Below are 25,633 nucleotides of genomic sequence, written 5' to 3'. Positions count from 1 at the left end.
TTTTATTTAGCTTTCGACATTTTATTTTTTACATAAACTTATTATATTTTCCATTCACAAATAAATTTATTACTACTAATAATAAAATTGTTACTATTAAGGGAAATATTTGTCATGGGTCTTACATCTCACATGATAACTGGTAGATTGTTATCTGAGCTACAATTTTTTGTTCAGAATTATAAGGCATTGTAATGGATATAACAATGGAATAAGATTATGGTTGTTGTTGCACGGCCAGAGCATTAAGGGATTTGAAATGTTTCTTGGAACTAAGACTTAGTACCTAAGTCTAATATATTGGATAAATAGACTAAAGATATTTGTAAGAAGGTTGAAACATTATAGTATCTTTTAAATACTTTATTTCTTGCTGATAAACAAAATTCAATTTAACTTCTTTTCTGGTTGAGGTTGAATCCATCGATATTTCTTAATAAACAACTAGTGAGAATGCCACATATCTAGTTATACAAACTTTTACATAAATTATTCTCATATAAAACAAATTCTTTATATATATATATATATATATATATATATATATATATATATATATATATATATATATATAATTCTGGTTATGGAGTCAAAATCAATGTGTCACTATGTTACAAGTATTTTGAAATTCTAAATGTTTGTCCTCACTTCACATTCATCCTGACTATTCATTAAGTCAAAGTTAAAGGTTACTTGCAAAAGGTACTCTGATTTCAAAATTAATAAAAATTTCATTATTCTAGCAGTTATTTCGTATTAAATGTCATTACCTACCTCTTTATTTCAAACCTTTATTCATAGATTTCAAAATAGACTTCAAATTAGTAAGAACTTAATTGTGGTCGAGTTAGTAAGAATCATGTTTTATAAGTTAATCAGTGTTAGATGTAATTACTTTGTAGGATAACCGTTCAATTTATGGATCACATCCGTTCGATCTCAGAATGACAATTGTGATTGTTCTTGTAGCATGTGTGACCATCTCGATCTAATGTTCACCAAACAATCATTTTATATATATATAATAAACAGTAAAAATATTGAAAGTCATATCATAACTTCTATAAATTAATTTATGTGTAAACTAATTGTAATGCTTAACAAATATTATATTTATATATTTTTTAAATATTTCCTTAATATATTATGTTAACCGATGTGAAATAAGCAACCAATAGACAATCGACAAGAGATATGATATTGGCCAATCATACTAATAATGATAATAAAAAAAATAGACTTTAGAAAAGGACTCTAACAAACAATAGGCACTGATAATTAATTATTAAGGGAAAGCTATCTGTGAATTTTTATCTCGTCAACTTGAAATACATCTCTTCTTATAATTTTAAAATGGTTGGATCTAAGAGAGAACAATGATTCTGCTGCATAAAAAAAAAATAGAGAAAGTCTAAAGTTGAATTTGTTGCTGAAACAAATAGAGGAAGAGTTAATAACGATCAGGACTCATGAAGGTGGTGCTTAATTTTGTTCTGAAAGGTAAAAGAAAATTAATATATTGAAAAGATAAAAAACACAAATAGATGATGTTATATATGGTTACATAAAAAGTTTCAGAAATCCAAAACTAAAAGGAATACGAGACTTGAATCTTTGCATTACTCCTTATAATTACAGACAAAATATTATATGTAAAAAGGGGTTAATTCCTTTTGTAAAAGTTTAAATTTTATTGTTTTAATCTTATATAAGTTTATATATAAAAATTAAAAGTGTTCTGTACTCAACAACATACTAAAACATCACTAAAAAATATTTCGGATCATACACTAATATAAAATAAGTAATTTATTTTGTTTTTTATACTAAAATTACATCACCTAATGTTTATCTATGTCAAACTTACAATTGGGATAAAAAATTTAGTTTGTTTTGGTTTAAATTCAAAACTTGTAATGCAAAAAAATCACAATACATCTATCGCAATCCAAATATAAAATATTAAATAAGACAATGCTATCTTTGATTTCGATAAAACTGTCTAATTTAACCTAAATGATCTAAACTTATTTATTAAATATCATTCTGGGACAATGATGTTTAACTCATGTTGTTATCAAGTATACATTAAACTTAACCAGTGTTGAAATATATTTTCTTTATTTATACATAAGTAATACTATAAATGCTAATTCTGATACCGTAAGTACATGATGTAGTAATAGTTACATTCAAATGTGAAACAAGTGAAAATATTGAAGAATTAGTGTATGTATGAAAAAGTTGTCTAACATTAAAATAAATGAATTGTAGTTATCTTGTTCTATTTTTTTTCACTCAAAATATTTGTTCTTCTCACAACGCTAATTAAAGTAAAGATAAATGCGATTTAATATATACTTATACTTTACCGTGTAACTAAAACACTTAAATATTATCTTATTTAAAGGACATATACGTCATACAAGACTTATTTGACATAAGAATAACTTTTTTTTTTTACACCTATTACTCTTGTAATCTAAATAGTTATAGATACGATGTAAATGAATTATCTTACTAAAAGATACAGCTGTCAAAACGGGTAACCCGGTCCGACCCGACCTGACCCGACCCACTACAGGTTGACCACTTAGTGAGTCAACCCAACCCGGCTCATTTATTAGCGAGCCGAAAAAATTCGAACCCGATCCGACCCACCACGTGTTGATGGGTTAAACGGGTTGGCTCATTGGCTCACTTAATTAATTTTTTTTTCACCCTCTTCTTCTCATATTCTTAACATGTTACTTTGATCGATCAAATTAAAACAGTAATAATTGGACCAATTGATATAAAAGAAAATGAAACAAAAGAAATATATTGTTATATATATTATAAGCTATCAAGCCTAAAATTTTGCCAATTTAGTTTAATGAGACATACACATTCGTTTGACCAAGAAACTACACATAGCCATTAACAAAAATATATAACAGAAGATAAAACTGTCATGCTTGTAAATAGGTCTAAAAACAAGATAAAACAAATGATATATTCCTGAATTATCCAATATATAATATTATTCATCTATTAAATTGGAGTCCTGAATGAATAAATTCATAGTATTATACTCTCTTGAAGCATATTCTTCTTTATCTCCATCTATAATATTATCCAATCAATAATCTTAGGGTTTTATTTGCATAGAGGAACTTTTGGAAATATCGTAGTGCGAAAGACTCTATTGCTAAATAAAGGTTATGCATTTTGAATAATTAATTTAATTAATTTGATTTCAATAAAAAAATAGAATTTGAATAATTAATTTAATTAAAAAAATATGTGGATTGATGAGTCAACCCAACCTACCACGAGTTCAACCCGTGTGAGCCAGATTCTTAGTGAATCGGTCAAAATTGGCTCGCATAAAAAATTTTACATTTTTCTCAATCCAACCCGACTCAAATCCGTGGTGAGCCGGATTGACTCACGGGTTTCAACTCATTTTGACGGCAAAAAGAAGATAATATTTATAAATTGTATATGGAATGTGAATTGAGAAATTAACATACCTTGGGAAGAGAAGATGAATTAGAGTGAATCGGTGTGAAGAAAGGATGAGAGAATTTAGGGTTAAAGATGAATTGATTGTGACACATATGATTGCTCCAGCTGTCACCAAATCTACTGCAATGACACATTCAGAAGTCAGTAAAATAACTGCCAAAGGAATTCGTGTTGCACTTCAAAGCTATAATATTGCGACAGGTGGCAAGTCAATCAATGTCTTGCAATTTCCTTCTATTAAATATATACGTGCTTCTTATAAAAGCACAATTTTTACCTACATGTGACTAAAAATTATCAATATTAATGAGTCATAAGTGAAATCATCAAATAATAGACATAAAACTATATAAGTCTTAAAAACATTTTAATCTATAGTAGAACTATATATTAAAAATATATTAAAAAGGTAAAGGAAAACAGCTCAGACTAGCCAAAACTTACAATTTAGTACACTGATAAAGTGTTTGATTCAAATGCACAAAATTGACTCAACAAACTATTTATAGAATAAAAAATATGTGAATGAAAAAAAAATCACGACGGATTAATGAAATATTTAATGTTATAGTATTTGTTTTTTAATAAAAATGAAAATGAATATAGAGTATTTACAATATTTTATTCTTAAATATAAATTTATTATATATTTTTACTACCAGATTGAAACTTTAGACCTAAGTCATATATATATAATTTGGTGTGGACTTTCCTTGTTATTTGAAAATCTAGATTATGAATTTATTAATGATATTTTTGGTATTGTTTTTAATTATTATGTTAGTTAATATCAATTCGTCTAGTTGAATCATCAAAGGATTAACGAGTTTCGTAATAAGTTGAATCAATATGTCAGTTTTAACAATTTTAGTAAACATTTCTTTTCTAGCATGATTATTAATTTATATACAATTAATAATTCCTTTTAATAGATTTAATTTTCCATACATAAAAAAACTGTAAATAAATTTAGTAATTTTTAATAAATTGTAACAAAATTATTATCATAAAGATTAAACAAATTAATACTTTTCATTACCTTTCAAAAAAAAGAGAGCTAAAACAAAAATATTTTTTATCAATATAAATTAAAACAATTGAAGTAACAACACATCATTTCTAGAAAATTTGTGTGCTTAGTTTCCCATAGAAAAGTAGTTTTATTCTAAAACACATGACAAAAAAATAATTAAAAAAAGGTATATTATGCCTTCAAAATTTAATAGAATTTACTGTTAAGCTATATGGTAATTTTCAACAGATTTTTATTTAAAATAATAAAAAAAATTGCATAATTTTTTAAATACATTCAAATTACCACTTTATCTTATATATCTAACATAAATAGAAAACTAACTTTCCAACACATGTTTATTAAATAAATTCTTATTCTTAAAAAAATGCAAAGAAAAATGTGTCGTGGTGTTAAGGTATTAAACTATCTACTAAAACTAAAATTATTTGTTTCATTAGAATTTGAAAATGTTCTTATTTAAAAATAAAAATTGCCAAAGGGTTTAGGCATTAAATTATTTATTAATAACTACATAATTTATACATTTCTTATTTATGAGTGTACTGCCCACAGAAATTCTTCAAAACATCTTCCATGGAGAATCTATTCATCTTAATTTACTTTCAGTAAACAATTAACAGTTGGTTTAAATTTAAGAATTATAACAATTTTTCATTTCAAGAATAAATTTCTTTAAGTTCATACAATTTTTTCACACTGTACCTACATTTATATATATATATATATATATATATATATTCTTTTTTGTTAATTCTGAAAATAAGTTAATTTTTAAAAGTTTAAGAATTCATTTCTTATTTAAATAAGAATCTAATTTTTTATTATTATTAGAACTGTTTTATGTCATCAAATTAGAGGGGTGGAAACTCAAAAAACCAAAAGTTATAATAAGATTTTTCAGACCTTTTTTATTTTAAAATAATAAAGCTTAACCAAAAGAATAAAAAATAAAAAAATTATGAGTTCCATTTTATTATAAAATTGTTTTTCTGGTATGATTTCTTATCATCTCGTCCACACACGAACAAGATGTATATCGTGAGAAAGTAATTTTATAGTGAACGATATTGTAAAACAAATTTAGATTGTATTATACATTATCAAAATTAAAAAAACAATTACACGATAACATAATCAATTTAACTTCTTCAAAATTTAACCGAGTTATGTGTAAGAGAGAGATGGGAGGAGGATTGATTAATTTAACTTCTTCAAAATTGCCTATTTTTTTTGTATCCATATTTTCTATATTATTTGAAATTTTTAATTGGAATACAATGATGGTGTACACAAAATTTACATTTCAATCAAATCGTGAACTGTGACATAGTTAAAAAAATATTAGTTTATGTAATGTTTAAGTTAAAAACTAATTTGTGTCATACTATAAAATTTATACCAAAAGTATATAAAGCTAAATATAAGATGCATAAAAAAAATTCTGTTGTATATAATACCAATATGACTAAGGAATATTCTGTGCTTAATCGGCACAATAACCTGTGCTAAAGTTGAACGAAGAAAATAGTAACCAAAAGATAAACATAAGCAACTTGGTATTTTAATCAAAATGCTATTGAAACTTTATGAAAGAAAACTTAAACTATCCAAATTTGGAAACATGAATATCAACACAAAACCAAAACAGGCAACGAAGAGTTTCAGACGAACAAATGTTAGAATCATGAGCTCCATGAAATTTAAATATTGTATGTTTTCACAGTGAAACGATTCCTGCAATTAGTTTATGCAATAAGCAGTCTATATATTCCACTTTCTTTCAAATCATGATTTAGAAGAAGGAATATAAAACCAAAGTCTGGTAAATTAATTATACGTACGAAGCAATGGCACCACCAATTAGGGTTTATTTTTTTAGCCGGAACTAGAATATGTGATCAAACCCATTTCCCCAGCAAAAGAATTCAAAGAGGATTTGAATAACATGAGGAAAATGGTTTCTACAATAAGAAGGTCGACCTTCTCTTTTACCATTCTTGGAACTTGGTATGAATCTTAGTGAGAGTTAAATTTTATTCTGAAAAGACCTCATAGGCACTCACACATGATAGTCCCATAGGCATGTGTAGCCTCGAGCATTTATGGTGGAGCTCCTTTAATTATGCTCTCTTCCTCAAGAATCTTCCAACAAAATTTAAAGAAAGAACCAAAAATGGAGAATCATCACTCACACACCCACAAAAATAAATTTCTATTTTGTGTGCATGCAATTAAGGAAGGTTCTCTACGCAAGGCATACTGCAAAAACTTCTGCAAAAGTTCATGGAACTAATGCTAAAAATGCGGGTGTTGTTCAAGAAACTCAGAATTTTTCCTTTTTATGCTTTTAGTTTAATAATAGGGAAGAAGCTTGTCAACTTGCGAGGAAAAGGACCCACACACAGGATTACACATGATGCTTTTTCTGACTTGATCGAACTAGGAAGGGAAAAAAAATAACAGGAATTTTCTTTCTTTCGTATTTTTAACAACTGAGATATAGACAAGAAAGAGAAGAAAAATGCTTTATTGAGTGAGAAATCCATGCATCTGTGTACAGCCAATCAATTAAGAACCTATTCGAAGGGACCCATCTTCTGTGTTTATGAGCAGGGAAGAGAGAGAGTGAGAGAGGAAAAGGCAAAGGATAATTTGTCACGTTCATGAGTAATGTGATTTTTCAGCACAAATTATGAAATGTGCCAAATTAATATATGTTAAGAGTGATGCACGGATGCACCTGATTTATTAATAACCTTCTTTATTTTAGCTTTTTGTATTTTTCCTCTAAATTTAAATTGTGTATTGCAGCATATTTTAAAGGAGGGGGAAACACTCTAACCTTGGAAGACATTATAAATATGGAGCTAAGACTTGCTTTCTGAGCAGGACTATCAGCTTGTATTCCTCAGTTTCACTCTCTAAACTTTGTTCTCTTACCCTTATTTGTAATGGCAAGAATGCCTTTGGAACCTCTTATTGTGGGGAGAGTCATAGGAGAGGTTCTTGACTCTTTTACCACAACCACAAAAATGACTGTGAGTTATAACAAAAAGCAAGTCTACAATGGCCATGAGTTTTTCCCTTCATCTATCAACATCAAACCCAAGGTTGAGATTGAGGGTGATGATATGAGATCCTTTTTCACACTGGTATCTGTTTCTCTTCCTCTCTTCTTCTTCCTCTTTTTCTTTAAATCAGTTAAAAAATTAAAATGCTTCAGCTGTTATTTGTTGTTATATATATATATATATATCTTCAATCACGCTCACGCATTATGTCTCTTTTAATGAAAGTGTGCCCTTTACAAACACTGAATCATTAAACTAATGTCTCCCTTTTTACGCGCAGATCATGACAGACCCTGATGTTCCAGGCCCTAGTGACCCTTATCTGAGAGAACACTTGCACTGGTACTTAACAGAAAGATAAACTTTGTTTAAATACTTAGACTACCCAAATGGAAATTTTATGACATTTAACACTTTGAAAGTAAGGAACCGGTTTAACACCCGACATTCATCACATCAAACTACAGAGGTAACAAACATAAGTATACATACCTTTGTATTCTGTAAAAGTGGTAAGAAGTTGTCTGTTCTAGCTACCATCTTCGTCCACCCACCCTAAAACAAAAAACAGTCTTAAAGGGTGAATAAATCTCGATGTCTCAACAACAAACATAACAGAACTGCATACACACATATAAGGTAAAGTAGCCATTCTTAGGTATCTAACAGTCAATAATTTTGTTGTAAATATTCTTTTTGCAGGATAGTGACAGACATTCCAGGCACAACAGATGCTACATTTGGTAGGTTCATGTAAATGATTGATCTACTAGGAAAAATGTGTGTATATTATATATGTATATATATATGTGTGGGAACTTACTTGCTGTGTGTGCTGATCGATCGGATGATGAGAGAGACTGACAAACGAAAAATGATGTTTTTTTTGTAGGGAAAGAGTTGGTGAGCTATGAGATCCCAAAACCTAATATTGGGATCCATAGGTTTGTGTTTGTCCTGTTCAAGCAAAAGCGTAGGCAGTGTGTTACTCCACCAACTTCAAGGGATCAGTTCAACACACGCAATTTCGCAGCACAGAACGAGCTTGGGCTCCCAGTGGCTGCTGTCTACTTCAATGCACAGAGGGAAACGGCTGCAAGAAGACGCTAGCTAGCTTCCTAGCTATAGCTTCCTGCTCCTGCTTAGTCTTATTTACCACTGCAACCAAAGTAGTGTAGTATTGAATAAAGCGATGATAAGTACAAAGGAGTTTCAGTACTGCAGCTTAATCCTCCTCACATGTGCCTCAAATAACTCGCTGAACCAAGTTAATCATTTTCTAGTTTGACTAGTTTGTATGCTATGTTTTTACTTTCCCATCCAATGTGTACCTTCTGTATTATACTGTACTACGTGTATTATTATTACCTCCTGGATAATCCTATGAGGTCATCTTATATAAACCAATAAGAGGTTTGGTACACCATCTCGTTTCCTTTCCTTTATTAGTTTAGGGTTTCTCTTCCTTTCTTCTCACTTTCTCTTTCACAGGTGCCAAAACTTTCATCTTATTCTCACTTTGCTCCTCTTTTACATCTGCTTTTTCCTAACTTGATGGATTGACCCTTCACCAATACAGTGATTTTTACACCATCTCTATTCTTTTAAATGCTGATTAAACCTTCCAGAGTCTACTAAACACAGGGCGAGTTTCGATTAAACTTAAAAAATATAAATTTGAATTCAACTTTCAGTTCTATAAAACACAACTCAAGTCTCATTTCTCACAAGGTATTTTTTAAAATCATCAAATGTATATATATCAGAAAACCAAACCTGTCTTCTAAGTTGAGTTTGAAGGATTCCAAGACAGAAATCTAAGAAAGCCTTAAACCTACGAAGGATTAAATGACGCTACTTTGAAATAAATTAACATTAATTTACACACAAAAAATACATTTGTAAACACATTCATATATGTTTTGGGTTATCCATTAGCTATAATAAAAACAGAAATTATACTTTAAAATACATCTGTCAACACACTCATTTATACATTGGTTTATCCATTCATAATAATAAAACTGATAATTTTACATGCATAAGTTTTTTATATTCATTTAATATTATTTTTATTTTTATTTTTTATTTTTTTAAAATATAAAAATTTACTTTTTTTGTAATGATTTTATTCTTATAATATGTATAAATAAATATAAATATATGTACAAAATATACCCTACCATTACTCTAATAAAAATATTTGCACCATGTTAACTTGAAAGTAGTAATTGATATTAAAAAATATATATCTAATATCCGTATACTATGGTATGATAGGAGTAACGTCGTACTAAAATTAATTTTCGTGGTAATACATTAATTAAGAATATTTATATAATAGTGTTTTATTTTATGAAAATATTATATTAATGTATATGAGGTTTTCTTTATTATTGCTTAATTTTTTTCCTGAGTAAAGTAAGGTATCATCACTGGGGAGTTATCCTTAATCCTGAACTATGAAATGGAAAGAAATAAATACATAGAAGATATACATATGTTTGCTATCAAGAAGTGTATTGCATACGTATGTTATGCTGCAGTTCATGCATTCAGGTTGATTAAGTCAAAATCTGCGGCATAATTAAAAATCATTGTGCCACGGAATTGATTCAAATGGGTGATCTTTGAAAAACATGTTAATAAAACTAGATTATAAAAAGAAAGGGAAAAACCACAATAAGTTGCAAATATAATAGATTTTTTATAACTAAAAGAGATATCGGAGATTTTCTATTATTACTTAATTTGTCTCTTTATATGTTGAATCCGTTTATTTGAGATATATAAAAGTTATTTCTAATGGTGGCCCTATTTTCAAGTAAAATATTTTAGATAAACAAGTGAACTGTGTCAACAATTTTTGACATAAAAATCATATTTTAATTGGATGTGAGAAGGGATGCCTTGATTACACTTAAGCTGATTCTGAAGGAAAACATTTTATAGCTATACTGATCAAATAATACAAATCATAAAATTGAACCAAAAGCAATATTGGAACTGTTAGAAACATTGTAACTTGAATTTTTCGATTGGATTTAATTATATTTTTATATGATTTTGGAAACAATCTAATCCAAAAATGAATTTATGTGAATAATATAATTTTATTTACGGAATTGGAATATTATACATATTCGTACAAATATATATTTATAAAATTGTACTCTCAGTTTATTCTTCTATGTTATCGAAATTACCACATATTATTTAATGTATTTAATTATAAATTAATAAATATGATACAAAATGCATCATGTCTCGTTCTCTTACCCACTAGTACAAAAATATCTTATAACGTCGTTGGAGTAGGTTGACGTCATATCAGGAGACGTTAAATTAACGTCGAATTTAAAAAATTTGACGTTAATCAAATTGACATCGAATTTTGTTAATATTCGACATTAAGACATTTTTTTGCTTTTTTTAATTAATTGTAATTCTTTTTTACCATTCTATGAGACCTAAAAAGTATAAAAATAACAAATTTCAGTTTTTGGTATTTTATAAAGCATGAACTATGAATGTGTAGCATAGTATCAATAACAAACAACAAACAATAAAAAAGTTCAATCAAACAACAACAACAAAACAACAAATAAGTTCAACAACAAAACAACACCAAACAAGTTTAACAAATAAGTTCAACAAAACGAAAATGAAAACTAACCTTCAAAAGGTAGGTTCGCCGGAATAAAGTCACTAGTGCAGCGAGGGGCTTTTACCGCGGTTGATTTTCACTATACGTCGCGGTTCTCGAACCGCGGCATATTCAGCCGCGGTAGTAAGTCAGACACTTTATGCCGCGGTTCTAACCGCGGTATATAGGCTGCGGAATATGCCGCGGTTGTCTAGGGAACCGCTGCCTAAATTCATTTTTTTTAAAAAAAAAAATTAAAAAAAAAAATTAAAAAATGCACTATATGCCGCGGTTCAACCGCGGCATATAGGCCGACGAGTATGCCGCGGTTAGTGTCAAAACCGCGGCCATATGTCTCGTTTTTAAAAAAAAAAAGAAGCACTATATGCCGCGGTTGTGGTTAGAACCGCGGCATATTCCCCTGCAATTTTTTAAAATTGCAGGTCTGTTTTTGTGATATCCACTACCACAAAAACAGACCTGCATATAAAAACATTTACAGAAATTCAATTTCAACATAACAAACACATGTTCAAATGTATTTCAACATCAAATAAAGTAGAGAGTCTAAGAAAATTCTATCTAATCAAATGCATTGTTTAAATCTAAATCTAAGAGCTATTGTATAATCTAACTATATACTTCGCAGCAGCGTTCCTAATGAATAGTAGTGACTTCTCAGGAACTGGTGTAGTAGTCTTGAATCTCTGCAAAAGACAATTCATTTTAATTAGTGTATATGGATTCAACATTTGTTAAAAAATCAAAATTTGTTAAAGTTAAATATTACCGTTTCCCAGCTTGTTGTGATGTGAGAACGAACAATATGGGTCATCCAATACATTACATAGTATCCACACTGATATGACCCATTTTGTCTGTTACACTACAATATATCATCACAGTTGATAATAGTTAGTAAATAACATTTGTTATAAAACAATTATAACAAAGTATGACTTTAGCATATGTCAAACCTTGAGAGAAATCCAAGCAATCTTTCTACTCTTAACAATTGATCTCCCGTCCATCATCATACTTGCTGGAATAGAACTGTATATAAAAAAATGTTTTAGCATTCAGTTATATAACAAAGAAAGTCCAAACATTGAGGTTCTTACCAATCAATTGCTTGTCTGAGTTGTGTGGGAGGAGGCCTGTGCAATGAGCAGAACCACAAAGCATAGTTGTCTTGCACAGACATAACAAGAAGTTGCCAATGGCGCCTGAAATTCATAATAACGTAACTATTAAATATTAAAATCACATATGGAACATTATTATGTTAACAAAGTTCACTTACCCGGATATATAAGGCAAAAAGTATATTTTCTTGCCCCTTCGAAAACTGCTTATCATTCTCATGTTGATATGATCAAAATCATTTGATTCATGAATGTCTTGGGGATCAATGAATCCATAATCATCAGAACGCCCCAACTTATTAGTGACCCCAGACATATACCTGAAATCAAAAATTAACTTTGATATAAGGATACTTGATATATAAATCAATTTTATATATAAATAATTGGTCATAGACTTACATCGTCCATAGTTGAATAATTGAAATATTCAACTCTTGTGTTCCCGACGCAAGCTCACGGACATCTTGGCTATTAAGGTATATTGGGACCTCAGAGCCATGCCCAAATACATTAGCATCATACTGAACCTCCAAAGGCTTATCATCAAGGATGTCAGCAAGTAGATGCAATGAAGAAAGAGGGTCATCCTCAGATAGAGGAATCTTCTGTTGTTCCTGCGTCTGTTGTTACATGAAAAGATAAGATAAGTTTTGACATCAAAAACCTTTAAAATTGAGAAGTGTAAAGAAGAATTTCATACCGAGGGGTCAGAAACTGGTTTAACCAAAAATTTAGGCCAAGTGATAAACGACTTATATGCTTGTTCCACAGTGAAAATCTCTTCCGTGGACAGTGGAACCGAGGCATCTGGCATGATCATTTCATCCACTGAGACCTTCACCTCATCCTCTAATAGTTGCATACCATGACATACAGTCGCTGACCTAAACTCTGTTCCACGAGCTACCAGCACCATCTCATCTTCTTCTAAAATGTATAGCAGACATGGACTACCATCGTCCATGTCATCCTCTGGGATGGCTGATGCGGAACAACTTCCTTTGCCGCTTCTCCCTGTCAGAGTAAATGTTAGATTATACAAGAGATAGAAATAATTGCACATAAATGTTTATTAAGTTTACCTGTGGGAGGGGGAGGGACCACATGTTCCTCTATAGGAGACTGCATCGGGCGCATGCTCTGAAACTGCTCCTGGTAGAGCATCTGGAATTCAGCCCTCACCTCGGCCCTGATCTCCTGCATAAGGTCTTGTCGGACCTTTTTTGTGATCTCTTCTGTCATCCTTTGTGTATCGCTGTACGAATATGAAGGCTGACGAGAAGAGCTCCCAAAATAATCCGTAATGCCCACTCCAGGACCTGCAGCACGTACACGTCCAGGGTGCTCAGGTCGTCCAATTGCAGCAGCAAGAATATCCTGGCGACCCTCTGGAGTGAATTGGCCTTGGGAGCTCTGCTCAACCAAGGCGTCCTGTAACATTACAAAACACCATTATTCTTTAAATAGTTTAATGTAGTATGTATAATGACAATATTCATTATTTTAGGAACAGTGATAACTTACAATTTTTTCAGAAATCTCTCGTGCAGTGTCGGAAGAGTAGGTGCCCGATGGTCGCATACGGGCCAACTTCCATTTCTCATGTCTAGACGGTGGAGAAGGAGGCTGAGGAGGGCTACCACTCTGAGATGGTGGTATAGCATCTGCCTTTTGCTTGAGGATTTTCTCCTCAAGCTTCCTATACCCACCACGAGATAATAGGTGGGGGTTTTTGTTCTTAGCACTTGTTCCTTGTGCTTTGCTTCTAATTGCCTGTCACATACACATTAATTAATGAGTTCATATGATATATATTTGTTAATGAGGAATTGAATAATATGAACTACACTAACCTGCCATTCCTCTGTCATCCGACTCTCTTTAAAAACCCGCCAAGTCTCCTCATCAATGGACTTATATGCATTACATGGAGTTTTATGTTTAAGGTGTCCAAAGATGTACCTTGATGTCAACTTGCTTTTAAAGTTTCTGAAATTTTCTGCAACAATTGACAAACACTTATTTCTAAGTGTTGGGACATTTGGAATGTCAAATGTCATCTGAAAAAAACATAATAAAGTTGTATTAGTACAAAATTATCAATATAAACAAATTATAATTCAAATGCTATTAACTAACTTACCAATATATCTTGCCAAATAATGTTCCGATCACCCTCGGACACATGATCAAAAGATGGAATGAGAATGCTAATCTTATTACGTGCCACTACTCCAAGGTATGATCGGAAGTCATCTGCATGGGGGCCAGTTGCCACACCCGTGGTGACATTCACATTCACCGGAGTTCTTTCACCACTATTTTTCCTGATTAATAGTTGTTTCATCCTAGTGGGTCCTCTAATGGATCTGGGTGGGGGAGCCTCATCCCCTGAAGAATGTGGATGATCAGCCATATATCTGTCAAAATAAATAACAACATTAAATTTTCTTTCAAGACTTATGTAATATCATATAAATTAACAAAACATGTAATAGTACAGAAATTGAAAATTCATACATAAAGATATGGATTCATCATATGTATATTCCCTCATCATGATCTGACCGAATTGCATGTACATCATCGTCAACTACAGATTGGTCATCCAACTTTGTTGTAGTTTGAAATGAATGGTTGTCAGCAATATCAATATTAATTAGATTGTCTTCGTTAACTTCAATTTGTTTTTTGCCTTGAAGAGCAACATACCAATGGTCAGACGAAGGATCTTTGACATAAAAAACTTGAGATGGTTGATGTACCATGATAAACGGTTCGTCTCGATAACCCACCTTGCGAAAATCAACCAGTGTCATACCCGAGTCATCTATTTTCACACCACTCTTATTGTCAAACCACTTACACTTGAACAATGGAACGGAAAACTTGGTGTAATCAACCTCCCATATCTCTTCTATTATACCATAATATCTCATTGATCCAAGTACAGGAGATTGATCTTTTGATGTGGAAAATTGAAGTGACTCAGCTTCTAAACTGACTCCACTATTTTGTACTGTGCTTTTATCATCCAAAGTCTTCGTATAGAATGTGCAATTATTGACTTCATAACCTGTACAACACACGACATCAAACTTCAAACCATTTGCAAGCCACAATAAAGTTTCAGAAGAATGTGGCTCTTTGTCAATTTCAGATTTGAACCAAGACATAAATGTTTTGTTATGCTCCATCAATTGCCATTTCTCTGATTGTCTTGGATTTTTATTCTTAACAATGGCTTTGTGTGCTTCCAAAAAAGGGATCACCTCATCTGTGTTGTTCAATATATAAAGATGCGCTTGCAACAATTCTTCGCGATCTTTTGTCACCACATTGACACCTCGGATGCTTTTACTTGTAGAAAATTTATTCAACCATGCTGTGCGAGGAACTCCTATTGGATTCGTTGATGTCATGTAATCTGAACAAAACTCGATACTTTCTTCAGCAATATACCTTTCAATCATCGAACCTTCAGGATGATATGGATTTTTAACGTACCCTTTCAAAATCTTCATATAACGCTCAATAGGATACATCCATCTTAAGTATACCGGTCCGCACAACTTGATTTCTCTAACCAAATGAACAAGTAAATGTACCATGATGTCAAAAAAAGATGGAGGGAAAAACATCTCTAGTTGACACAAGATGATAACAATCTCGCCTTGAAGTTCATCTAACTTTGTAGGATCGATGGCTTTACTACATATTGACGAGAAAAATGAACACAACCTGTTTATGGTGTGCCTAACATTTTTGGGCAAAATTCCACGAATAGCCACCGGTAACAACTGTTGCATTAAGACGTGACAATCGTGAGACTTCATGCCAACAAGCTTTAAGTCCTGCATTGACACTAAACTCTTCATATTTGAAGAGTATACTTGTGGTACTTTGATACTCTTTAAACATACACAAAAACTTATCTTCTCTTGTCTAGACATTGTGTAACATGCAGGGGGCAAATAAGTACGTTTACCAATCTCCTTCGGTGCCAACTCTTCTCGGATATTCATGTCAACCAAATCCAAACGAGCATTCACTCCATCTTTTGTCTTTCCCTGAATGTTGAGTAATGTACCAATCAAGCTATCACACACATTCTTTTCTACATGCATCACATCTATGCAATGTCGAACATCTAACTTTGACCAATATGGAAGATCAAAGAATATTGATTTCTTCTTCCAAGGGGTCGTTACAGATGACTTCTTCGATGTTTTCCCAAATACATGATGTATTTTATTAACTTTTTGAAGAACTTCAAGGCCAGTAAGTGGATTTGGTGCTTCGTCCCTCTCTTGATCTCCATTGAATGCTTTTTTTAACCTTCGATATGGATGATTACGTTTTAGAAATCTCCGATGACGCAGATACACCGTCTTTCTTCCATGTTTCAATTGATGAGCTGCAGTGTTTTCTTCACATATAGGACACGCTTTATGACCCTTGACACTGTATCCTGACAAATTACCATAAGCAGGAAAGTCATTAATGGTGCAAAATAACATTGCACGCATCATAAAAGTCTCTGAAGCGAATGCATCAAATATTTCAACCCCGTCAACCCACAAAACCTTCAAGTCTTCAACTAGTGGGCTTAGATAAACATCTATGTCATTTCCAGGCTGCTTTGGACCAGATATCATCATAGACAACATCATGTACTTCCTCTTCATGCACAATGCAGGAGATAAGTTGTAAATTATCAATATAACTGGCCAACAACTGTGATTGGTACTCAGATTACCAAATGGGTTCATTCCATCAGTGGCTAAAGCAAGCCTAAGATGTTCCTGCATCAGTCGACATCGTCTCATACACATGAGCTTTGGCAAAATTTTCTGCTCCAACATCGCGGATCATGTCCTCCAATTTGTCTTCATCCGATCGATCTTCTTCCATGGTGGAATCAGTAACATTTACACTTTGAGAGTCAGTGGGAAAATCCATTTCTTCGCCGTGCCAGATCCATGTTGTATAGCATCTTAGAAAACCATCACATATAAGATGTTCTCTAATTTGAGTTGCGTTCAACTTTCTCCCATTCAAACAGTTCACACAAGGACATCTAAACTTCACTTCATCATCAGTTCTCCCCTCATTACGTTGCGCAAATTGTATAAATTTCTCTACACCTCTCTCGTACTCAGCACTAATACGTGGTAAATTAATCCAATTTCGATCCATATTCCTAAATATTACATAAATAATATTTTAAGGTTTATAAATAATACAAGAACTACAACACACATTACCAAAACTATAGCAAAAACCATATCATACATTACCAAAACTATAACAATTTCATGCACTATCAAAATTAAAGCAAAAATTATACCAAAACTATAGAAACTTCATACATTACCAAAACTATAGCATTATGCAAAAATTAATGAAGCAATCACGTTAAAAATGCAAATGGACATAAATACCTGGAAGAGGAACGGCGGCGGAGAGGGTGAAAAACGCAACACAACGGCGGCGGAGAGGGTGAAAAACGCCAGGAAATCACGATTTTGAACGGCTAAAACTCGTTTTTATCGTCAAAAACGAATAATGACCGAACAATTTTGAGTTTAAACGGTTAAAAACGCAAAATCTGAGATGAAGGGTGGTTCGGAGGAAGAAGAAACGCGAAAACAGAGAGAACGCGCGAGGAAGACGATGCACTGTTCCAAGTTTTGTTTTTTAACTCTGAACGGGGGAATCTACCGCGGTTCACTACTTAACCGCGGTATAAAAGGGTTATATGCCGCGGTTTAACCCCAACCGCGGCATATACTAATTTAAAAAATTATCAGAAATGGCATTTTTGAAATTATATTCAAACTATATGCCGCGGTTCAGCGGGCAACCGCGGCATATACCTCGAAATATTTCAAATGAACATTAAATTAATTTCATATAGGAGAATATGCCGCGGTTCCCCAGAGAACCGCGGCATATACCCCTGAAACGTGTTCAACACAACTGTCTCCCCAACTGCCTTTCAGAGAATTTGAAAAGTTGCAGGGGGTATATGCCGCGGTTCTCTGGGGAACCGCGGCATATACCCCCTGTAACTTCTGAAATTCTCTGACTGGCAGAGAAGTTGAGACGTTACAGGGGTATATGCCGCGGTTCCCCAGAGCACCACGGCATATACCCCCTGCAACTTTTCAAATTCTCTGACCCAGTCAGCACCTGCAATAAATTGGCAGGGTATATGCCGCGGTTGTGCAGAGAACCGCGGCATATACTCTGTTATTTAATTTTTTATTCCCAGTAGAACCGCGGCATATATGTTCGTTTTATTTACAAAACTGCCACCGCGCACCATTATGCTGCGGTTTTCGTTGAACCGTGGCATAATGTGCGCTGTAAAAACCCGATTTTTTACTAGTGAGTGTTTCCACTAGTGAGAGAGAAAGCATGACGCGCCTATGAAGGACAAGAACACAAAAATAATCGGTCAAAACAAACAAAAATTATACATAAAGTAGTTAATTAACATGCATTTATGTGATGGTCGTCAAACTTCGTTCGAGAAAAGTTTTAGAAGAGAAGAGGGTATCGCACGCTAAGATAAAGTGAATGAATTTTCAATCTCCCGCTCAAATTAAAAAGGAGAAACTTTTGACTGACAAATAATAGGTCGAAGCTCCTACAAAATTCGACGTATTATATGTGGTTTAAAAGAAAAAAAAAATTAAAAAGAGATTACTTTTTGGCTTCTGGCTGACAAACAATACTCGAAGCCCTTTCGGGGCGTATTATTTGTTGTTTAAAAGAAAAAAGCTCGAAGCGCTATAGAATTCAAGGTACTATTGGTGGTTTAAAAGAAAAAAGAAAGAGAATGGCGCGCTGATTTAAATAATTATCATCATAGAACGTCGAATTGAATGGAGCTTCGACGTTCTACAATTGCTTTTATTTACAAAAATGACATTGGTCGTTTTTAACGTCGGCTATTCAGTGGTTGGTGACGTTATACGTTGTTTTTACCCTAATGTTGTAATCTTTAATGTTTTAATTGAAGATAAATTCTATTATCACCCAATGAAAGATTGTTTAAGAAAAACTAATATCTTAAACTAAAAATTATAAAATTACTTAAATTTATTATTCTTATTATATGTTACGTACGACTATATTTACATTATGGATCATACCATTAATATTAACATTAATTAACTTAAGATAAAATGTTATTATTAGTAGTTGGGTTGTGAGTATGTCAATATTAATATAAAGTTCATTCCGAAAATATAAATACAAGTTTGAGATAGATAATTATAACGATTAAATTATCACAAACTTTGATATCAGAATACCTATTGTATAACTTCCAGCTTGACTAAACGAACATTCAAGACTAAAGACCACAAAGATTAAGACTTTGACGTAAAGATATATAATAAAACAGATAATCTCAACTTATAACCGAAATAATTTGTATTAGTCCTTCTTATTCATCAAGGTAAAATTTTCAATGTAATATTTAAACAGTGATAATCATCTAAAACTTTTTGCCAGTATTTATTTTACAATATACTTCTACTTAGACTATTTTTCTTATAGTATCTAGTATGTTGACTTGTTTAGACTCATTTTTTATAAGCTGTAGTCTGTGCATGTCAATAACAAGATAGGATGAACTAGTGTGTATAACCCCACAAAAATATACTATATTTTAATTTCTAAATAAAAAAAAACTCATTTATTTTATTTTGTTATTCTTTTACTTCATTTTATTTTGTTATTCCTTTACTTAATGAGTTTGAATCCTAGTTCTCTTGTTTGTATTTAACATTTATTAATTAATATAGTTTTTTTTAAAGCTAATAATTTATTTTTATAGTTCTTTATTCATAAAATGTTTGACTTTAACATATTTATTTGATATAGATTTTAATTTTATATTTAAATAGTTTATTTCAATTTTTTTGTCAACGATGCACTCATGGATACAACAGAAAAGTCAAACATTAAAACAAAATTATTATTACTATATTTGTATAAATTATTATTATAAAATTTTGTTCTTGCAAACTAGCTCGTAGAACACGTCAATTACTGTGTGGACGAGTCAAATGAAATTAGCTCATTATTCTTATACGACGCGGGGAAGTTCGATTTGTGTGGGCTAAAAATGCTAGATGGACAAAAATGAAGTGAGCCAACCGGCATTGTCATATTACAATGCCATATAGATTTAACTAGATGAGTGCTTAAATTAATTTTTCTTGTTTTTGCTTCATTAGGAATATATACACTCCTTCTCATAGGCAACAACTTTCATTTTCCTATTCTTCCTTACTCATACTTCTCTCTTTGTTTCTTTCCTAAACCTTTACACCCTTCATCAGACTCACATAGTGTTACCACCCATTGTTTTGTATTGGTAGCTATACTAATTCACTTTTGTTTTTTTTTCTATGCCTCTTTACATTTCTCTTTGTATCACTATATTCCAAAAACAACCTTTTTCAACTAATTTTAAAATTCGTTGAATTTTTTTAAAAAATTCTTTGACAAATTTCAATACATGTTAAAAAATTTTGAAATATATTGAAAGCTTTTTTTAAAAATTTCAACAAATTTCGAAATCTATAAAAAAAAAAGTGAGGTATGAGGTTTTTTGAGATACAGGAGATAGTTTTTGAAATTTTAAAAAAATAGAAATACTCTCCTTTCTATAGAGTTGCTCCCTCCACCATCCAACAACACCTGCACCTCTATCTTTTTATCAAAACCCTAAATCTTAACTTCATTTTCACTCACAGTGGCACAATCCCACCCCCTCCCTCCACCCTCCTCCACAAACTCTCACTTTCAAACTTTTCTCCTCCCCAGATTCGATTCTTCCAAATTCCTTTTCTCTTCTAGTTCTATTTTTTTTCAACCCTTTTTTTCTATAGCAGTTTTCATTTCATTTGTTATTTCTTCTTCGTTTCAATCTCCTGGTTGTGAGGTGGTGCTTCAATGTTGGTGCTTCGTGTGTGCGTCTACTGTACACATTTTTTCTTTGGTCCACGAGAGAGGTTGATCATGATAGACATTTGATTTTGATTTTAATGTAATGGAATATGTTGTGTGTTGGATATTTGGTAGTTGCCTATGCGTTTTCTATGTTTGGTAGTTGTGCGTTTGGCCTTGAACAGATATTGATATCCGTGTTTTAGGATGTTGACATCCATTTAAGACTCCAGCGAATATCTACATCCTTCTCCAGCAAATACCCACATCCATTACAGTGATAGGTTTATATATTCAAAAAATTTGTGAAAAACGTGGACCACCTTCAACTACAAGAACCTTCTTGCACCTTTTTTTTCTTGCATCACTCCAAAGCTTTTTTGCTACTTCCTCTAATCACTAGAGAACCTTCTTGTACAATCAATGCTATCTCCAACCAAACACATCACAATATCCCACGCTACACCACCACATTTTCAGCAAACAAAAATTAGAGGGAAAAAAGATCCAAAAGAATTTCATTTAGTGGAATCAGTGGAATGTTGTGGAAGTACATTGATACAGGAACATTAATGAAAGTGAATGGTTGTTGGGTAAAAAGATAAAACATAAATTAAATATAACTGAGGGCAAAAAGGAAATTGGGAGGTGGAGGGAGTGATGCGTGGTGGTGGTGATGGAGGGAGCAACTCCCTCCTTTCCAAGGCATACTGTAAATGGTTGGGCCCTTGCCTTCCTCTTTGGCCCACACAGCACACTTCTACGTATCATTGCATTAGGCTCCAACTCCAATTCTCTCGTACTCTTTTCTAAATCAAAGCTATGCATGTTAACTCCCTTCTTTCCTTTGTCAGTTGTGTCTTGCTCTTAACTTTCCAGCATCCCGTTATGTGCTTCAATTTTCTCAGATTCTTATTCACCAATATTCTTGCCAATTCCAATCTTGTCCCCTCCACTCTTCCTCCTCCTTTCTCTTTAGATACAACAACATAATTGAACATCCTACAAGGTTCGGAATACGTCGAATGTTCAAATCCTAAATTGCCTCTTGTTTAGATCAAGAATGACTCCGAAATTATCGAACATCCTTCTAAAGTCTGAATTTGATTTCATGTTAATTATAAGTGTTCATGGGCATCATGAATTCAAATTAATCCAACTAAAATAAGTTTAGATATTTTGAATGCTTAGGGTAAATTTAAACCAATTAAATCACACAAATTGCTGATTAGGTTTTTGTTTCAAATCAATGAACTCAATCCCACTCGCCTATTCTATAACACTTTATTTTAATTTATGATCTGTATGTTTTACAAAAAATAAGAATTGAGAACAATCATTTAGTTAAACATCATTTTCCTAGTCTCCTACCTAAATATCTAAAATCTTTAATGAAAATTTCACCAACGAACAACATTTTGTAAATTCTACGCTTTTATGTTATAATTAAGAATTAATCCATTTTTACTCTAATAATAAACTTAGTATAAACTCAACTTTCTTTCTAATTTATTATTTTTATAAAAAGAAAAAAATATATTAGTAAGAACATGTTCTAACAAACAATTCCTATAATCTGACAATCAGCCGCAAATGTTATAAACAAGTTTTTAGCTTACAGACTAAGTTTGATGCTCTTCCATCTTCTCACCTTTACATCAGTTTTTATTCTAATGTAAGATTCAATTTAGATTATATAAATACATTATTTAATCAAAATACATCTACATAGATTAGCAAAGGAAAATCCTTTTTAGGCACCCAATCCAACCCATTGATTACATTAATCAGCTTAGTTTGGTTTGGATTTGATAGAAAAGGGCCACAAATTCAACCCAACCTAAACTATTTTGACTCGATTGGATAACGGTTTTAATTAAACTATTTCAACTCTATCTATCAACATCCATGAAGTTAATCCACCATAGGTCCAAACAAGAGACAGTTCCAGTCCTATATCGCAGCACGTTAGTCATATAGATCTTAACTCCTTCTCGTTCTGATTCTGTGAACATTTTATGTTCCCAGAGGGAGGCCTTACACAATACAAATAAATGAGTGTTTTAATTAATTTATTCTAGAGAATAAAAACATATTTTAGCAATTCCCTGAATTTTTTAAGGGAAAAAACTATCTTTTATCTCTGGATTAAACTATAACGAAAAATAGCCTAAGAGCATTACAGTCTTGGATACTTTTTCCTACACCCTATAAAATTCTTGAAACACTTGTCATTTATTTCAAAATGTACTTTCCTGAAATGTAAAATACATTCGGGAAAGCATGTTGAGAAATGGATGGAGGTACCCATAGATTTTAAGGGTGTGTAGGAGGATTAATCCTACAATCTGTGGGAAAAAACAAACACTCAATAGGCTCGATTCTGAAGGAGTAACAGTTCAATAGGATTAACCAAAATCGTGACACAGTCAACGCGAAAATCATCAACTTCAACAGAATAGAAAAAGTTGCAGCGTCTCAACATGATAATGAAGGAACCCACTAGAAGAGGTTTATAAGAATTACCAAAACTTGGTGAAACTGGAATAAAGTAATAATCAAATATTCATTGTAATAAAAAATCAATAGTTCATATAAAAAATTCAGTCTACATATCTAATAAGCAGACTAATACGTAATGACTAAACTCAATTACAACTAAACCGGCAAAATCATCATTCTACTCGGTAATAACTCTGATTATTAATTACATCCATGAAATTAATCTCTCAGTCTGTATTATTAGTATTTAGGAATTTTAATTCAAAGCACGGAATCCAAATTCTAGATCAAATATGTGCTACTAAATAAGGGGGAAAGTATGGAAATCCACCTCAATTGCAGTTACACCTCCACCACCTTACCAGTGACCTCCTTTGGGGAGTTGTCTTAATTGCATCCTCAAGGGCGGTGAGTATTGATTAGATATATAACTTAATTAAAACTCAAAGTTTGGAGATTCCTCGTCTCAATTCTCAAAAGTCAATTTTACCATACTGAATTAAACTTTAAACCTAAATTCTAACATGATATTAAGAGCCAAACTTACAATTGGCACGCTACATACGAATAGCCCTAAACATGAGGAAGGTGTTGGAAAGTTTAGGTAGTCCTCTTGTAACAAGTTAGCTTTTTAAAATTGAACTATTTCTTAAACGAAATTCTAAGAGCTAAAAATGTGATATCCATGCTGCAAACAATTAAGTTTCATAGATAACATCCCAATCAAATTTGCTACCGGATTACAAAACATTGAGAACAAGATTTCAGTATGTTTCCGCAAGCTGGCAAATGAACATCAAAATGGAATTCGCACCTAAAGGTCACTTTGCACATGGAAAACTTTGATAGTGAAAGATTTATGACAATCCAAGTCTCAAGCTGCATTACCATACTCAAAGCTCCTTCAACACAATGGAAACACTCTACAGCGTTTCCAGATGCTACTTACGAAGTATATTCCATCCATCATAATCATGGCGAATTTTAAGGTATGTTGTCATAAATATTAATGTTGTCAAAACAATCTCTCAACGTAACAAGCCAATATCACCATCAAAGGAAAGAACTATATACCCCAGTTAAATAACGATAAGAAACACCAATACCCTATAGAGCAGTGTGCAGCGTGTCTGGCATGTTGTTAGACATGTCTTTGACAGACGCCTGACACCCATCAACATTGTCACGATTAAAATTATTCTTTTAGACCCAAACACTCAATACAACGCGGACACATTTCTAACATGGCTTGAGAATGAGTGAAACTAATACCTATTGTTGGGGGCTAAAGACTTTCGAGACACTCTTATCATAAAAATATCAACTTGCATTATAAATATTGCAGGCATAGCATTTTATAGTCAAGCTTGTTTTCACAGAACTTAATTAACTCTTGTAACTATTAAGAGATATGTTTTTTGGTATTTCATCTGAGAGTCGTCATTATATGAAAATTATAAAGCTTAACAACTATGTTTTTAGAATATGAATTATATAAATATAACTCCTAATATTAATTAGGATTTTTTTCATGTTAATTATATGTATGTATACATAGAGGTGTTGCCGTATCCTATATTTTGGACATTAGTAATTTCCTGTTGTCTGTGTCAAAGTTGATGTTTCATAGGTAATAAGCCCAAAAGATAAACATCGCAAGAATCAAAGCATTTTATAGTCAAGCTCATTTTCATAGAACTTAATTACTTCTTGTAACTATCAAGAGATATGTTTGGTTTGGTACTTTATC

The 25,633-nt window shown here is 32.0% G+C and overlaps 2 protein-coding genes across 2 annotated transcripts; one reads left to right on the top strand and one right to left on the bottom strand.

The window, feature by feature from the left end:
• Positions 1-7,451: 7,451 nt before the first annotated feature.
• On the top strand, positions 7,452-9,038 carry LOC108328397 (protein TERMINAL FLOWER 1). The gene is made up of 4 exons (XM_052873386.1): positions 7,452-7,698; positions 7,898-7,959; positions 8,320-8,360; positions 8,510-9,038. The coding sequence occupies exons 1-4, from the start codon at positions 7,498-7,500 to the stop codon at positions 8,725-8,727; spliced, it is 522 nt and encodes a 173-aa protein (XP_052729346.1). The 5' UTR covers positions 7,452-7,497; the 3' UTR covers positions 8,728-9,038.
• Positions 9,039-13,489: 4,451 nt separating this feature from the next.
• Positions 13,490-14,765, bottom strand: LOC128195373 (uncharacterized). Its single transcript, XM_052872651.1, has 3 exons — positions 14,555-14,765; positions 14,339-14,471; positions 13,490-13,575 (listed from the first exon to the last, which is right to left on the bottom strand). The coding sequence occupies exons 1-3, from the start codon at positions 14,756-14,758 to the stop codon at positions 13,490-13,492; spliced, it is 423 nt and encodes a 140-aa protein (XP_052728611.1). The 5' UTR covers positions 14,759-14,765.
• Positions 14,766-25,633: the final 10,868 nt, after the last annotated feature.

The sequence above is a fragment of the Vigna angularis genome, chromosome 2 (genome assembly GCF_016808095.1).
Source record: "Vigna angularis cultivar LongXiaoDou No.4 chromosome 2, ASM1680809v1, whole genome shotgun sequence".
NCBI lineage: Eukaryota > Viridiplantae > Streptophyta > Magnoliopsida > Fabales > Fabaceae > Vigna > Vigna angularis.
This window is presented reverse-complemented; position numbering and strand designations above follow the sequence as displayed.

What these genes read in the sequence shown, in the direction of transcription:
- LOC128195373 (XM_052872651.1), bottom strand. Translation starts at nt 14,758, where the DNA reads ATGAAACAACTATTAATCAGGAAAAATAGTGGTGAAAGAACTCCGGTG. An exon ending in TTATTTGGCAAGATATATTG is followed by an intron (nt 14,472 to 14,554) that starts GTAAGTTAGTTA and finishes TGTTTTTTTCAG; the next exon opens with ATGACATTTGACATTCCAAA. An exon ending in CCTTAAACATAAAACTCCAT is followed by an intron (nt 13,576 to 14,338) that starts GTAATGCATATA and finishes GCTGAATTCCAG; the next exon opens with ATGCTCTACCAGGAGCAGTT.
- LOC108328397 (XM_052873386.1), top strand. Translation starts at nt 7,498, where the DNA reads ATGGCAAGAATGCCTTTGGAACCTCTTATTGTGGGGAGAGTCATAGGA. An exon ending in CTGAGAGAACACTTGCACTG is followed by an intron (nt 7,960 to 8,319) that starts GTACTTAACAGA and finishes TTCTTTTTGCAG; the next exon opens with GATAGTGACAGACATTCCAG. An exon ending in CACAACAGATGCTACATTTG is followed by an intron (nt 8,361 to 8,509) that starts GTAGGTTCATGT and finishes TTTTTTTTGTAG; the next exon opens with GGAAAGAGTTGGTGAGCTAT.